The sequence below is a fragment of the Pan troglodytes genome, chromosome 3 (assembly GCF_028858775.2).
Source record: "Pan troglodytes isolate AG18354 chromosome 3, NHGRI_mPanTro3-v2.0_pri, whole genome shotgun sequence".
Lineage (NCBI taxonomy): Eukaryota > Metazoa > Chordata > Mammalia > Primates > Hominidae > Pan > Pan troglodytes.
In genome coordinates this window covers 176,391,323-176,407,719 of record NC_072401.2, presented here as the reverse complement: position 1 = coordinate 176,407,719, position 16,397 = coordinate 176,391,323, and the positions used below count along the sequence as shown (strand labels likewise).

The window sequence follows — 16,397 nt, the reverse complement described above, 5'->3', positions numbered from 1 at the left end:
GAAATGCCGAATTTGGTTATTTAATAGCTTTCCATCTCAATGTTCATTTGCAGACAAAGCAAAGCAAAACCAAAACTGTAAGGAGCAGTAAAATCTTAGTTTCTAAGGTTTTCAGGACATGGTTATTTTTGTTTTGCTTTGAACCCTGGCCCTGAACCAAAGCATAGAAAGATTTAATCAAGCTAATTAACATATTCATCATCTCACTAACTTAATATAGTTTAGGAGTGAGAATGTCAAAAATTTATTCTTTTAGCGATTTTGAAATATACATTATTATTAACTGTACTTACCATGCAGTACAATAGACCACAAAATCATATTTTCCATGCTGTCACGAATGACAGGATTATTGTCATCCAGGGGCCTCATGTGGTTCTTACTTCCCTAAACTAAATGTATTAAGAGATAGAGATATTTCAGAAAGAGCATTACAATGGGTATATGATAACATTTGGCCTTGGTGACAGGTGACTGTTGCTTTTTCCTTGTATTACTTAGAAGCTGAAAGATACTCAACATCTTTTCTAGCACACATTTGGAGCAAAAAGTGTTCCCGGAAGAAATGAAAATGTATCTGTAATGTTTATCACTAGTACTAATAACATAAGGATAAAGAGATTCTACCAAATTTTATTACATATACTGCAACTTAAAGAGTACTTTTATTTTAGCCTAAGTGTGGTGAACAGCTACAGAGAGTTCTAAATCAAGAAATGTTACAGCAAAAGTGCTTCAAACAACTTGATTATGTATCTTATAAATCAGTACAAATGTACATTCTTTACTAGTCAGTTATCTTTCCTGGCAGGTATGATTATAACTTGACCTTGTTCAGTCTTCTCCTGGCTATAAAGCAGAGAGAAACTGATTTGGTCAATCACTGATTCCTTTAGTGGTATTGAGGGCACACACTGGAGAATGGCGAAGGAAACAAGAACTGGCCACCAACCATGGAGCTGTGCTTCCTGGTGCCCTGGACTACAGGCTAAGAGAAGATGACCTGTTCTAGGCTGGTAGAAGCTTGTTCACATATCCCCATTTACAGGTTCTGTAGATCCTTGTGGCGAGTGAGATTTCCACAATATCGTGAGCTTTCTGGCAAAAAGCTGAAGTGAACTCCACTCCATTGTCACTTTGGAAGATACATGGGGCAGCTAGCAAGCAGAAAAAATATTTTCTGGTGTGTAACCTTAGTTGCAGTTAGAATATAGTCTCAGGGCACAAATATTGATCAAGAGGATGTACAGATTTGTAACATTCAGTACAAACTCTGACTTTGACCTACCAATAACATAAGCAATCTACCTGTTCTGATATTATTAAAGCATCCGTTGTGATTGGTTGTTTACTATATTCTGATGTCTCATAATTTGGTATTCAAGAAATAGAAAAATAGATGAAAAATGGTTTTCAGTTCTTGTGAGTATCTTCAGCCTTGGCTATTTTGCATGCAAATGGAGTGGTCTTATAATGTTTGCTTTAATCATGCTTACAATGAGGTCTATATTTAATTTATTGGCTCATTTCAAAAATCTAGAAAAAAATATTTATAAAGACATATGTGGTACTTATTTTCATATACTGTGTGTATACAAACACTACACATATACTCAGCTGTCAACATTTGTCATTCTACGCGTTAGTCCAAAATTGTGAGCAATAATTTAGTTGAAAGCATTGACTCCTTTTAAAATTAACTATGAAAGATCTAATTGGGAAATCTCTTTAGCCAAATCTTCTTGAAGTATTATGGACAATAATCGTCCTTTATTATTCTTTCATTATTATAAAGTCAGCTTTTATTTTTCTCAAATTACTTATTTCATAGAACTTACATGCTATATTAAACGTGAGAAAATGGGCTTTCATTGTGAAAAAGTGTATATGGTCATTTTTGTAACACAGAGAGCTTTTAAGAAAAGTTCACTAAATATATTCTGGATGTTATTGGATATCTACTAAAATAAATTATTCTAAAAATAAATGCAAAGAAGAAAATATCTTTCTCTAAGTGTCTAACAGCATTCCAACATTTTATTCTGACAAAGCAAGAAAGTAAAATTTGAATGGAACAGCAAGTTTTAAACATGATAAATTGTGGTCTTTTCTTTGGAGGCATATAGGTCACTGAAGACATGGCCAAAACCTCAGAACTAGGATGACTGTTTTACGTGGTAATCAGTGAGGATCCTGGGGGATGGGAGTACCCGAGGATGCCATTGGTTCCTGTTATAATTCAGAAAAACCCAAAGAACAGTACATAAGATCCAAAACTCTTTTTTATAAGACTTTATTTTTTAGAGGAGTTTTAGGTTTACAGCAAAATTGAGAAGAAGATACAGAGATTTCCATCCTCCCTCTGTCCCAACACTTGCATAGCCTCCTCCATTAACTATACACCCCGTCCCCAAGAGGGGTACATTTTCTACAGTTGATGAGCCTGCCTTGGCACCACACTGACACTATGGATTTTAAACTTTTTAAAGCAGGGTTTTTTTTTTCTTTCTTTCATTCTTTTATCATAGGATTACAGAGTGAATATCTTTCTTCGTCAGAAATGGAATGATCCCCGCCTCGCGTACAGTGAATATCCTGACGACTCTTTAGACCTCGACCCCTCCATGTTGGACTCCATTTGGAAACCTGATTTGTTCTTCGCCAATGAAAAGGGTGCCAACTTTCATGAAGTCACTACAGACAACAAATTGCTAAGAATTTTCAAAAATGGAAATGTTCTTTATTCAATAAGGTGAGTCGTGGACTTAAATTGCCGATTTCAGTGAAATAGAATATCGTGGTGTATTGTTGGTTTGTTTGTTTGGTGAGAGTTTTGACATTTTTGAACAAGTGCTATCATTGTTGCACTTCAGTTCCTCTAATAGACTGTTTCCCAACTATGTCTGATCAATAATAACAGACCCAAGTTCCAGATTCAGGAACTATATAAGTAATTCTTGGAAATCCACTTTTTAAACAAATGTCCCTGGTGATTCTTAATATCAGCCAGGTTGTCAGGAATCTTAAAGGCAAAGTGAAAGGCAGCTGAATCATACATTGTGATAATACTTTTATGTATATGTGTCTTCTTTAAATATTTATAGGTTAAGAAATGTTTAGGTTTCTCATCTGAGATACATTTTACATAGATTATTTTTCGGGTACATATGTTGGTTTTTTTAAATATCCTTGAGCTTCTCTGGTCATTCTTTTGCATTTTTGCCCTAGCTGTTCAAGTTTCATCCTTTCTAACATGCTGCAAAGTGACAATTTGTTGATAAACCTTGAACAAGGCAGGGAAGAAAAAAAATCACTGTATTATGTGAAAATGGATGACAAAACCTTAATCACGATCCCAGGAAAAGATATTATTTACATTTATGTTCCACATTATTGACTTATCAGAAGAGTGTATAGCATTAAAAAATACCAATATTGAATAATAATTAATACCAAACAATAAACTCTAATAAAAAATTTTTGAGAGTTGAACTCTAGGATTCATTTAACTTTGGCAGTTCATTAAATATGAAACAAATGTAGAGTCAGTAAATAGCTACTTACAGGATATACTTGATGATCTTTGTCACATCTGGAAAAATCTTCTAAAATGAAGTGATTATTTAAAAATTTTCCATAATTGTTTTTCTAATTTAGTTTAATTGTGAAGAACAGGACATAAGAACAGAATTCATGTCATGTTTCTTAGAAGAGGGAGAATATGTTATACTTCTAGCAAGAGCCAAATATTTAAATACTTTTTTCACCAGTATCATCTTTTAAAAGGTATCAAGGTAGGCTTAATATTGAGGTCTTAGGCTTAAAATTAATTCATTCTGTTTTATCTCTCTCTTATCTTCTCTTTTGTAAACTTTCCTTCTCATCAGGAATGGGAGTATTTGATTTGGAGTTCATATGCCCAATATCAGGGATAAAATAGTAGGATTCTAAAATGTAATCTGAATAGCTTAGTGACTTTGAAAATTTTTTTTCTGCAAAGTGGTTTTATAAATAATGCTTTATCCCATGTCTGCTCTTCATCTCTGCATCCCAATACATTATGTCTGCTTTTCACATTTACCTAGTTCATGTGAACAGATTTCTTTTCCATACATTTATTGATTTCTAGAAGTGACAAGGTGACATCACTCTATTGTGAATTGACCCTTTCATCAGAATTCTGAGAAACAACTAATATGTACTAATATAATCTTGAGTGATTAACTGCTACATATGGCACAAAGGAAGATTTCAGGTTCCACCACTAATAAGCCCTATATTCCCATATGGATGAGTAAATTAGTGGTGAATTCCAGGTCTATGCAAGATAATTTTGCACCTTTTAAAAAAATTACCAAAAATCCACCCCTCCCCCAACCCCGCCCCACCACTAAATATCAAAAGATAGCAAGAATCTCACTTCTGGGAAGATGGAACAGACATACTTTTTTCTATTCTACCTGCTAAGTGCAACTAAAAAACCTGGACACAGTACGTATAACAAACTTAAGGAGATGCCCAGTGGTGGATATAAGCACAGGCTGGCTATGTACCTTGGAACCTGAGGAACAACGTGGAGGTGAATTCCCAGAATTTTCCTTTTGCTTCGTACATCCTAGACTTGAAGATGAAGAAACTGGCAACATGGCAACATCAGCAGGTACAGACAAAAATCAAAGTCCCAACAAAAGCCTAATTTCTCTAGCAAATCTAACATTCCCTAGAGGTTAGCAAAGGGGAAGCCTAGCAAGACAGAAAAGCTTTAGACAACTTTCTACTCCAGCCCAACACCACAGGAAGAAATGCAATCCCACTTAAGACAGCAAAGCCCAAATGGGGAGCCCAGACTTCCAGTCTTACCAGGTGGTATTGAGGTACCATCACACCTAACTCAAGATAGTGTCAGGAAAGGACAAATAATGAACTGGATTTTCATGCCCACCATCCTATAGTGAGCTTCATACCTCACAGTGCCAGGAAGACCACATAGAAAGCCAGGAATTCCTCCCTTTCCCTGCAGAAACAAGGCATACCTTCCCTCTCTGCTGAGGTGGTTTTAGAGAAGACTTAGTGGACAGTCAATATTTTCAACATCACCTAGCAGTTCTGAGGCCACTCTCACCATAGTGTCAGTGGACATCATGCTTACACCTGGGACATCCAGCAATAAGGCGGAGCCTCTCCCCTCACAGGCCTGTATAGAGAGTGGTTAGGAAACAGACACAAGATAACACCTTCCCTTGCCTAAGCAGAGCAATGTCAGAGAAAACCAAAAAAGTTTAAATAAGAGCCAGAGTCTAATAAAATAGTATTTATATGTTTAGGCTTCAACCAAGAAACATTCATCATACAAAGAACCAGAAATCATACAAAGAACCATAAATGTTCAATAATTCTGGAAAAAGACAATCAACTGATGGCAACATCCAAATGACAAAGATGAGGCCGGGAGTGGTGGCTCACACCCTGTAATCTCAGCACTTTGGGAGGCTGAGGCAGGCAAATTGCTTGAGCCCAGGAGTTTGAGACCAGCCCAGGCAATGTGATAAAACCCTGTCTCTACAAAAAAACACAAAAATTAGCTGGGCAAGGTGGCGTTCACCTGTGTTCCCAGTGACTAGGAAGACTAAGGTGGGAGGATCTCTTGAGCCTAAGAGGCAGCGGTTGCAGTGAGCCCAGATCGCACCACTGCACTCCAGCCTGGGTAAAAAAGCAAGTCCCTGTCTCAAAAGAAAAGACAAAAATGTTAGATATCTGGCAAAGACTTTAAAGTAGCCATGATAAATTTGCTTCAGTGAGCAATTACAAATATGCTTGAAACAAATGAGAAAAATAGCCTCAGCAAAGAAATAGAAGCTACAAAGTGAAACCAAATCAAAATTTTAGACCTAAAAATACAATAATCAAAATGAAAGCTCAGTGTATGGGTGGACCAAAAAAAATGGAGAAGATGGAAAAGAGAATCAGTGAACCATAAAACAGAATAACAAAAATTACTCAATCTGAGCAACAGAGATGAATAGATTGGCCGTGGGGCCTGGGAAACAGCCTCAGGGATCTGTGAGATTACAACAAATGATCTAACATTCATGCCATCAGAGTGTCAGATAGAGGGGGGAAAGGGTATGAAGCTAAAAAGAAACTAGAGAAAACAATGGCTGAAATGTTAATAAATTTTGCAAATGGCGTGAGCCTGCAGATTCAAGAAGTTGAGTTCCCAAACAAGATAAATCCAAAGATGTCCATATGAAGACACATAATGCATAAACTTCTGAAAACTAAATACAAATCCTGAAAGCATCCAGAAAATAATGATATCTTATGCAGGAAAAACAATTAGAATGAGAGTAGATTTTTCTAGACGTCATTGAAGCCAGAAAGAAGCTACAAATATTTTTTTAGGTGCTGAAAGGAAGGAGCTCTCATCTGAGAATCTTGTACCCAGGGAATATATCCTTCGGGAATAAAGGGGAAATCAAAACATTCTTGGATAAAGGAAAATAGAGAATTAATCACAAGTAAATCTGCCTGGAAAGTATGGTCAAAGAAGCTTTCTAAAAAAAAGAAAATGATAAAAGAAGAAGCATACGAATATCAAGAAGGAAAAAAGGACACAGGAAGCAAAAATATGAGTGAATACAATAGACTTTCCTTCTCATTTTGAGTTTCCTAAATTATATTTGACAGTTCAAGCAAAAATTATAAGACAGATGTAAGGGGAAAATGAAAGAAACAAATGAGATAACTTTTTTTATAAATGCATTGACAGAAGTTAATGAGACCGGTAAGATCTCGAGCTGTCTAATATCCCTTCTGTGGTCACATGACTTGATGTTAACTGGGAAGAGGATTTGTCAAGATATATAAAAATATGAAACTCGTTTATCCTTCAATTCAGCATTTCTATTTCTAGGAATCTAAATTACATACGTATGTGTACATAAGATATCTTTTACAAAGAGACCCACTGAAACACTGAAATAGCAACAAAAAAGGGCCTATATATGTTCACTAATAAGAACATGACTGAACACAGTAATAACCCCATATTATGAAATAACTTGCATGAGATAGACCTGAGTGTAAGCCTACATGATATCTTTCAGTTCAAGAAAAATGTTTTGTATATTTTTATTTAAGGCATATATATATATACACACATATATATATACACACACACACAAATATATATATGCATAGCTATGTATGTAAAAATATACATATATATGTCTACAGAAGAAGTTTAGATGAACCCCAAACAATTTAGAAATGAATAGGAATAGTGGAATTTGGGCAGGAATAAAGGGGAACTGTACATTTTGCTATATGTAATTTTATATTGTTTGAATTTTTCATAACAAGTTATGTATCACTTATGAATTAAACACATATATTTTAAGTTATAAAGTCTCTTAACATGAGGTCATGATTCTTCACTCCTCTGTGCTGTGGGTTCAAGAATATTATCAGGGGACCCATGACAGGGTATAAATAAAGTAACTTTCATTCTTTCCTGCTAAGTTAAAAATTATTTTTGTAAAAGGTGTCATTTTATTTTTAATTATATTTTGAAGTACTGTTTCACTTCAGACAGATTTGGGGTTGCATAGGTTGCAAAAATATATCACCAGGTAGCATGGAATAGTCATTTTGCAAAGATAGAATATCTAGATTATTTATTGTAGTTGTGTGTGTTTGTATGTAACATATCTTACATGATTATCAACATGTATTTATTTTAAGTCTTATTGGAGTTGGAGAAAGTCAACACAAAGAACACACTACTGAGCTTTTAGTATTTCCCTGATCATTGAACAAAATAGAATATAAAACCTAGACTACTTTTTGTTTGAGAGGCTTCTTACTAACAATATGTCATCAAAGACAAAAGCGCTTAATTCCGTCCATCCTAAAAATTTGTCAAATAGGATAGATCTTGTTATTAAGAAGATTTCAAGATGACAGTTGTACTAAAACCCTTAACTGTGCCCATTCAAATGCATTATATTAAAGAATACTAAATTTATTATATTGAACACTTAAATAATTTAAATACAATTAATGAGATCTTGCTACTATGTCCCCTGGAAATGCTCAAGTATTTTCTGTCATAAAGTATTGGAATAAAACTGGAATTTTGTCTCTTATAAATGACATCATCCATTATGAGTTGCTCACATTTCTTCTAATATTTTGAAGAAAGGTATGAAATAATTTAGAAATGCATCTTTTGTCTTTCAGTATGAATTCAAATGAAACAGATGGTCTCTCGGCTCCTAGATTTTGTTTGCTATATCCTGGCTTGCACAATCCAAAACTTAATTTTTTCTGAGTTGTTTTTGAAAATCTCACAGGACTTTGAAATCTTCAAATGCTTCATATCTTCAGTTTCTTTGTTAACAAAAATTGTGCTAGAAAAAGAAAAAATCTTGTTGAATTTACAAATGGAGCATCTGTTATGTTTCATGAGAGATCTGGCTTTCCTGCTTTTTTAAAGAAAGAAGAGGAAGGTCCTTGCAAAGACGACTAATTGAACTTACATATTTATCTGTATTTCTTCTGAAACCCCATTTAAAAAAAGGAAATAAACGGAATAAAGAATAAAAATGTCGTTAACACACAGGAGGATGAAAGTAATGGGGAAAAAACAGCAACAGATGAGTGATAACATATTTAGGAAACTTAAAAATGAATGCACTTCTGAAAACTGACTTAGACAGAGATAGTGGAAACCTACGTCAACATAGGGGAATTCAAAAGGAAGAGAATAATTAATATTTTCAAATTTTTAGAAATGTAAAGCACCTGGGACTTCAGAAAGTAGAGGCCAGAAGAGATCTAAAAGGAGTATAATTTATTTAAGCTTTGCAGGAAAAGTGGACCCTCTATTCCTGATTTCCTTCCCATGCACTCAGGCTAGGGACTGCCCTTTTTACCTTTTGAACTAAGCAGGAAGCAAGAGGACAGAAAATGCTGGAGAGGCTCTTTCAAAAGCTTTAGGCATAGGGGTTTCAGGCACAACTGCTACCTGTCATGAGGCATCATACCAACAAAATAAGAATGACAGGACCCCTTGCTGGCCCTAAAATGCTGAAAGGCAGACTTAAACTTCTTCCACTGAGCAGTAGACAAGAATACAGATGATACATATAGATATAGATATAGATAGATATACAGATAGATTATACCTATAGATACAGGTATAGGCAATATGGCTGTCCAGAGTTTCTCCAAATGCCAGAATCTGTAGATCTTTTCTCTTAGGCAAGTTAGTTTCCCTATTTGTTATATATATACACATATATACACATACACACATACACACACGTATGTATATACACACACATATATACACACATATGTATACACACATATATACACACACATATATACACACACACATATATTTTTTCATATACATCTATATGTATATATACACACACACACATATATATACACATATATTTTTTTCCTCTTAGTTATATGGCATTTATATCTGTCTTAGATATATAGATATATATGTATCTGGAAAACTAATTTGCCTAAGAGAAAAGATCTACACATTCTGGCATTTGGAGAACCTCTGAGCAGCCATATTACTATCCTACAGTCAAGACCATTACTCAAGGAGCCAAATGTAGTTTAACTACATTTCTCTGATTTCTTTTGGAAGAATTATTTATGTAGGTTTTTATAAAAATTATTTATGCATGTTTTACTTTAAATTTCACTACAATATAACTATAATTTCACTATAAATAACTGATATGTGCATGCAATATATCATTTCTTGTATTATAAGAAATACATAATTTAAAATGTCATATTAATTACAGAACCCATTTTCATGAAAAATACTTCAATGCTTTTGAGGGGCAGTATACTTAAAGGTTAAAAGCACGAAATCTAGAACTAGAACCCCAGGGCTGCAAATTCAGCTGTAGCAATTTTTGCTGTGTAATGTCAGGTGAGTTACTTAACCTCTAAGTTTCCTCATCTCTAAAACAGGGTGATATCGTTTGTAAATTCTTGTAAATTTGTAGTACAGAGTAAATGAGTTAACATACACAAAGTGTTTAAAATACTGCCTACTGCACAGTAAACATTGTCTAATAGATGTGTTAGCTAATATGATATTACAGATAATATAGATTAAAACTGATTAAATTGCTAATTGAAGCCATTGTTTTTAAGACACCAAATAGAGAAATATTAGGATCTAATAAAAATACTCATTTATATACAAAGTCTATAATAGAGTCAGCAAACATTTTTTAATTCAACTAGTGGTTGAGATAGACACATGAAACAATGCTTGTACAAAAGTGGTCAATAATTGAATTTTAATGAGGTCAATTGTTTGTCACAAATTATTATCAGCTTTTTAAACATTACTGTTTCACTAAGTACTAATGTTAAAAGTCTTTCCCAAGACCTCTTAAAGGAAAAGAAGAAACGCCATATCCTGTTTATGTATCTTGTCTCAGAAAGAGAACTTAGTGTCTCTCTTACACAAGTAAACATTTATTTCCAAAACAGTAGAATGTGATTAATTGCCTCTTGATTTAGTTTTCTTTTGATGTGGTCAAGACATGTCTTTAATTTATATGTAGTGTTTTGACAAAGAAATTCAGTATCAAACCCACCAAGTTGACACATATTTTTCAGTATGCTGTGAAAGGAGCAATTTTATTGTACCTTAAACAAAAAGAAAGAAAAGTCGATGAATAGATTTTTTCAGGATATGATTTATGACAGAAGTCCTACAAACTGTGTTTTTCTTTGCCAAATAATTCCTTTCAAGTGCTATTTTTTTAGAATTATGTAATGTCTCTTTATTTATGCCAGAAAAATAGCCAGGATATGAATTTGACATCACATGCATGGTGAGAGCATGGAAAAGATTCTGAGAATGCTATTTACTTCCAAACAAAAGGTCACAGAATTAATTCTGCAAGTCAACATTTGAATCTGGCTGTCTGAGAGCCTTGGATATTTGGAAAATTAATGTGTGTACATTCAAAATGTATGTGTGCATACACTTCTCATAAGCCCTTTCACAAGGCAAAAAACATTGTGTCTACCTAATTTTAAAATTGCCTTTTTAAGAGAGAACTTTGTAAAATTACACAATCGTACTTAACCTAGCTGAGCCAGGAGAAAAATTCCTTTTGAATGTTGAACTCCATGAATTATTCTAGTGTGTTATGGACTCTGACTCGAATGAATTACCAGATTATCCTCCTAAGACTCTTAAAAATTCAGCAGCTTCACTGTCTCTCCATTTATGTGTCCCAAATTATGTTAATTGGACCTAACTCACCAAGCATACTCTCTGTAGACTATACATCATTCTAACTTTATGTCTATGGTCTACATAAAAATGTCAGCTTGACGAATGTGGTTATATTTAGTAGAGCTGCAGACTATTTTTTGTTAAAGCTTAAATAGTTCTTTTTTATTCCTTTCTTCTTTCTTTTTCCTTCCTTCCTTCCTTTCCTTCTTTCTTTCCTCCCTCCTTTCTTTCTTTGTTTCTTCTTTCTTTCCTTCTTTCTTTTTCTTTCTTTCTCTCTCTCTCTCTGTCTCCCTCCCTTCCTTCCTTCCTTCCTGCATGCCTTCCTTTCTTTTTTTTTTTTTTTAAGAGACAAGATCTTGCTCTGTCACCCAGGCTATATTTCAGCAGTGTGATCCTAGCTCACTGCAGTCTCGACCTCCTGGGCTCAAGCCATACTCTCACCTCAGCTTCCTGAGTAGCCAGGATTACAGGTGCACAAGCCATACCTGGCTAATTTAAAAAAAAATATATATATATATTTGTAGAGATAGAGTATTTTTATGTTGCCCAGGATGATCACAAACTACTGGGCTCAAGCGAACCTCTCTTCTTAGCCTCCCAAAGCGCTGGAATTACAGGCGTAAGACACCACGCCTGGCTAAATAGTTCTTAATATGTAATTTAATTTAGTCATCTTTGTGCCCACACTATAGAATTTGGCAGATGAGTAAATGAAGGAGTCTAGGAGTGGCTGAATATACTAATAATCACTAACAACCACTGTTTGTTGAGTGTTTGCTATGGCTTAAGCACTTGTCTAAGCACTTATGTGTGTTAACTCATGTACTGCTCATAGCAACTCTCTGGAGTAGGTACTATTGTTATCTTCATTTTAAAGATGAGAAAACTGCAATATAGGGGATTTGAAGTAATCTGCCTAGGGTCATGAAGTTTAAGTAAACTAATCCACCTAGGGTGCTCATGAAGACACTGAATTTCAATGGGAATATTCTCAGTACAAGAGGCTTGCTAAAGAGTTCTCAGAAAAGAACTTCATTTGAATAAACTTGAGTGGATCTCACCATCTCTTCCTCAGGTCTAGGAACTAGAAAAACTACCCTGAAGAGATCTGGGTAGAATGCTTTTCCAGCAAAAAGTATTCAAAGGTGATGACTTTTCTGGAATGTCAACATACTAATTCTCTCTGGAAGTGGGAGGAGAGCCTTTCCAATGAGTAGAATACTGGTATACAGCATCTAGGTTATTCTTTGTGTGAAGCCAAATCAGAAGTTTGTTTGATGAGCATAGAATCAGATCATGAATATTCTAGAGGGCTATTTCCTGACCCTGATGATTCCCTTATCCCACACCGGGGAACATGAGGCCGAACTTTTCAAGTCCTCCAGATTCACTTTACTAAATACACTGCTGAATGTTCACTGACAACGTCAGGGTCGTTAGAATGATGACTGAACGTTACATATGATTGCTCCTCTCCATCCTGCTTTTCCACGTTTAGAACTCTAATGCCTCTGGAATATAGTATGTGATTTGCAAGGAAAGATACCTTTTGACGTTTGGCATTAATTTTATAGGATCCACTCTCGAATTTCTCTTTTGAGGATGTTGTCTTGGAATACAGACATTTTCTAGACATCCACAGCCCTTTCTAATTGAATAAATAAACACATAGATATATAAATATGACGGGATGCTTATATTTAGGTTAGTGCAAAAGTAATTGCTGTTTTGCCAGCACTTTTAATGGCAAAACCCACGATTACTTTAGCACCAGCCTAAGATATGCAATTATCCAACCCCCAGCCCACCAAAGCCAGATTTGTATATAAGGGCATAGCTATTTTATAGTAAGTAGGATACATAAGCTGGAGAAATTTTTACGTAAATCTGAGTTAGTCACCACCAAAGCAACATTGTTTCTCCTGTACAATAGAATATTAATATAATGTCATAAATTTCCTTTAAAAATAATTACTTTGACTTTCAGATTAACATTAACACTTTCCTGTCCAATGGATCTCAAGAATTTTCCCATGGATGTACAAACATGTATAATGCAACTGGAAAGCTGTAAGTATGAACCACTTACTTTTTAAAATACTTTTACAGTATAGTAGATACAAGCTTTTAATGCCTAATATGGATAATTTATTTTGTAATCATTTTGGTCACATATTTACTGAATAGGCATGTAACCTTTCACCAGGTACTGAAAATAATGATACCTATCAACACATGCACTCCACACTATGAGAAAGAAACAAATTGAGGATCTAGAAATAACAGATTTTCAAAGCTTGATATTTAGATATATGTTTCCATACACATCATCAGAAGTGAAAAGGATGGTAATCATTAAAAACAAACTATCACTTATTTATTGGGAGCCTCTTCTCAACGAAGTGTCTATATATATTTTTTCTTATACTGACAACAAAGATATTGTTATCCCTATGTTTTCAAATGTGAAAGTGGTCATGTTGAATGGTTGAGTATTCGGCTCCAACTCACAAAGGTGACAGTGACAAACTGCCTCCAAACCTATGCTGCTTCAGATAACCAATGTTTATTATTTTAATATCACTCTGCTGGGTATGTTATGTATGTTAGCTCAGAAGAAAAAATTTCTCACACTTTCTCACAGATTTATTCAAGCTTTCAGGTATTCCTCTACATTTCTTCTTTCAAAGTAGACCCATATGCCTCACTGATTAATGTTAACACAGATGAACATTTCACATCCTACCCTTTCTCTGATCTATATAATTAGCCCTAAATTAATTGTTTACAGTGTTTAATCTCATATAAAAATTAAACAATATGCAATATTTTACCTTATGACAGTATGTTATCCGAGGGGGAATAAAAGGACTGTTTGACACATTCCTTGAGGAAAATTTGAAGGCCGAGCCTCAGACTCCAGGTGTCAAAGACAAGGCTTGTAGTGTGATGGAGCTGTCACTAGATGGCAGACCAACTTTGTGGGGCAACGTGACTATACCCCTCCCTCTCCTGTTTGGTTTTTCTTAAGAAGTGGAAATATCAATTTCTCTGATAACTCCTCCTTGGAAAATTTAAATTGATTATTTTTATAAGTAGTTCTTAAATAATTAGCATACATATGGATAAAGTACTAACGTAAATGAGAGGAAATAAAATAAATTAAAATTTGGGGAGCTACTTAGCAATCAATCTACGTGGGGAGAAGCAGCAGACCTGATTTTGAAATTGAAGAAGGGCAATTTGAGGACAGGCTGATTGTATATCTTGGTTGAAAAATTAAGTACATTTAGGGCAAAGAGTTTAAAAATGTGCGGGACCCTCTAAGTGGCACCCTAAAATGGTTCAACATATAAGGGGCAAGAAAATTGTTTGGTCCTTGTTTTCCCCTTTAAAGATTATTTTAGTTAAATGAACAAAGATTGTTTAAGAAGTTTTCCTAATTTTCCAGAAAAAGAACAGAAAGTAGGACAAAGAGCAATTATGTGGAAGGTAGAAACAGGAGAGGTTGATTAGCAGTGGTTGTGAAGTCACTGAATGCCTGTGTGTCAGAGAGAAAAAGCTTAGATAAATGGGATCAGATTAGAAGCATTGATGAAGAAAGGGAACGGGGATGAGAAACAAATGTTGATGGGACAATTCATAAAATCCATCTTAATATGTTTGAGGTCTGGGAAATTTAGGTCTAAAGCCAAAGAGGGAGTGAAAAGTGAAGCTCAGCTATTAAAAGCCATATACAGAGTGGTTCAAGAATCAGATGAAATAGCTGAAGAGGCGAATGTAGAGAGGAAATAAAACACAAACAAGAACAGACGCTTAAGAAATGCCTACATTTAGAAGTTGTTGGAAAAAATTCCAGACAAAGGCAAAGATGGCAAATTAAAATCAACACGATTCAACCTCGAAAGAGAAAGGACTGTGAAGGAGTTCTGTGTAACAAAATCAAATGCTGCAAAGAAAGTTTTGTAAGGTACTTGAAAAAAGCAATTGTTATTGTTAACGAAGACAAATGTGATTAGAATAATGATGGTCAAAGCTGGAATCTAAAAAGGTTTTTTTTGTTAGGTGAGTGATGAGGAAGTGGGAGCAGTGAGTGAAATCGTTTATTGCACGAATGTTAGTTATTAAGGAAAGATGAGAAAAAGTACAGTGCCTGAGGGTTGGTTAGATCACTGGGCTTATGTTTTGAATAAGGAAAGCTTACTGGGGCTATTTTGCCGGACACAAAAGCTGACATAGTAAGACCTCTCATGTGTCTGCCTTTCTCAGAACATTTCTCAACATGAGAAAAGAGAGCCTCTTTTCTTTCTCCTTTGTTTCTTAATTCCTCTATAAGAAATATGAGTGGATTGTTCAAGGGGTTCTTTAATATTTCAGTCATTAAGCACTTCCTGCTCTCTTATTAGGAATTAATTTTAATTTAGCTAACCATAGAGACTTTGTTTATTAAACCTCTGTGGCAGATGCTAATGTCAGTCAAAGTAGAAGCTTCTGAAGTCAAGTTCTTCAAGGCGTTTTTTTCTTAAAACTTTTTTAGGACAATTACATATACATATACACACACACATATAATATACTATATAATATATACATATATTAAGAAATGCCTACATTTCTGTGTATATATACATATGTGTGTATATATATATGCATATATGTGTGTGTATATATATACTCATACATACAAATCTACATATATATGTGTATATATATATATGTTTTAAGAAAAATTTATATCTATTTTTTTCTTTTCTCCTTAAATAGTGGTTTAAAATGACAAGATAAAAGATTGTAAATCAGTGGAACCCACTGGAAAGTAGGCAAAAAGAGTTTAACCTACTGGAAAGCAAGAGCTGTCAGAATCCCAGGGCCCACTTTTGAATGAAATCTGACTGCAGAAAGGAAGAAAAGAAAATGTTCAATAATATTAAGACATGGGAAGCAGGCAAAAGGAAACATAATTTAAAAGCAAACACTTTAATGGCTTGTAATGGTACAACTTCCTTAAATTCAGTAAAAGTTCAATAAATATACGTCAATGGTCAAAACTGTTCCAAGTGGCCTGGGAAATATTCTTTCATTTAGGCATCAATTGAAAAAT

At 34.5% G+C, this 16,397-nt stretch overlaps 1 protein-coding gene across 4 annotated transcripts in view; it reads left to right on the top strand.

The window, feature by feature from the left end:
• GLRA3 (glycine receptor alpha 3) overlaps positions 1-16,397 on the top strand; it is a 195,014-nt gene that overhangs the window by 91,802 nt on the left and 86,815 nt on the right. For all 4 annotated transcript variants that reach the window (XM_054683497.2, XM_016952527.3, XM_003310573.7 and 1 more), the window contains exons 4-5: positions 2,529-2,752; positions 13,284-13,366. In XM_054683497.2, coding sequence (XP_054539472.1) covers positions 2,529-2,752; positions 13,284-13,366 — 307 coding nt within the window. The remainder of the gene's footprint in view (positions 1-2,528; positions 2,753-13,283; positions 13,367-16,397) is intronic.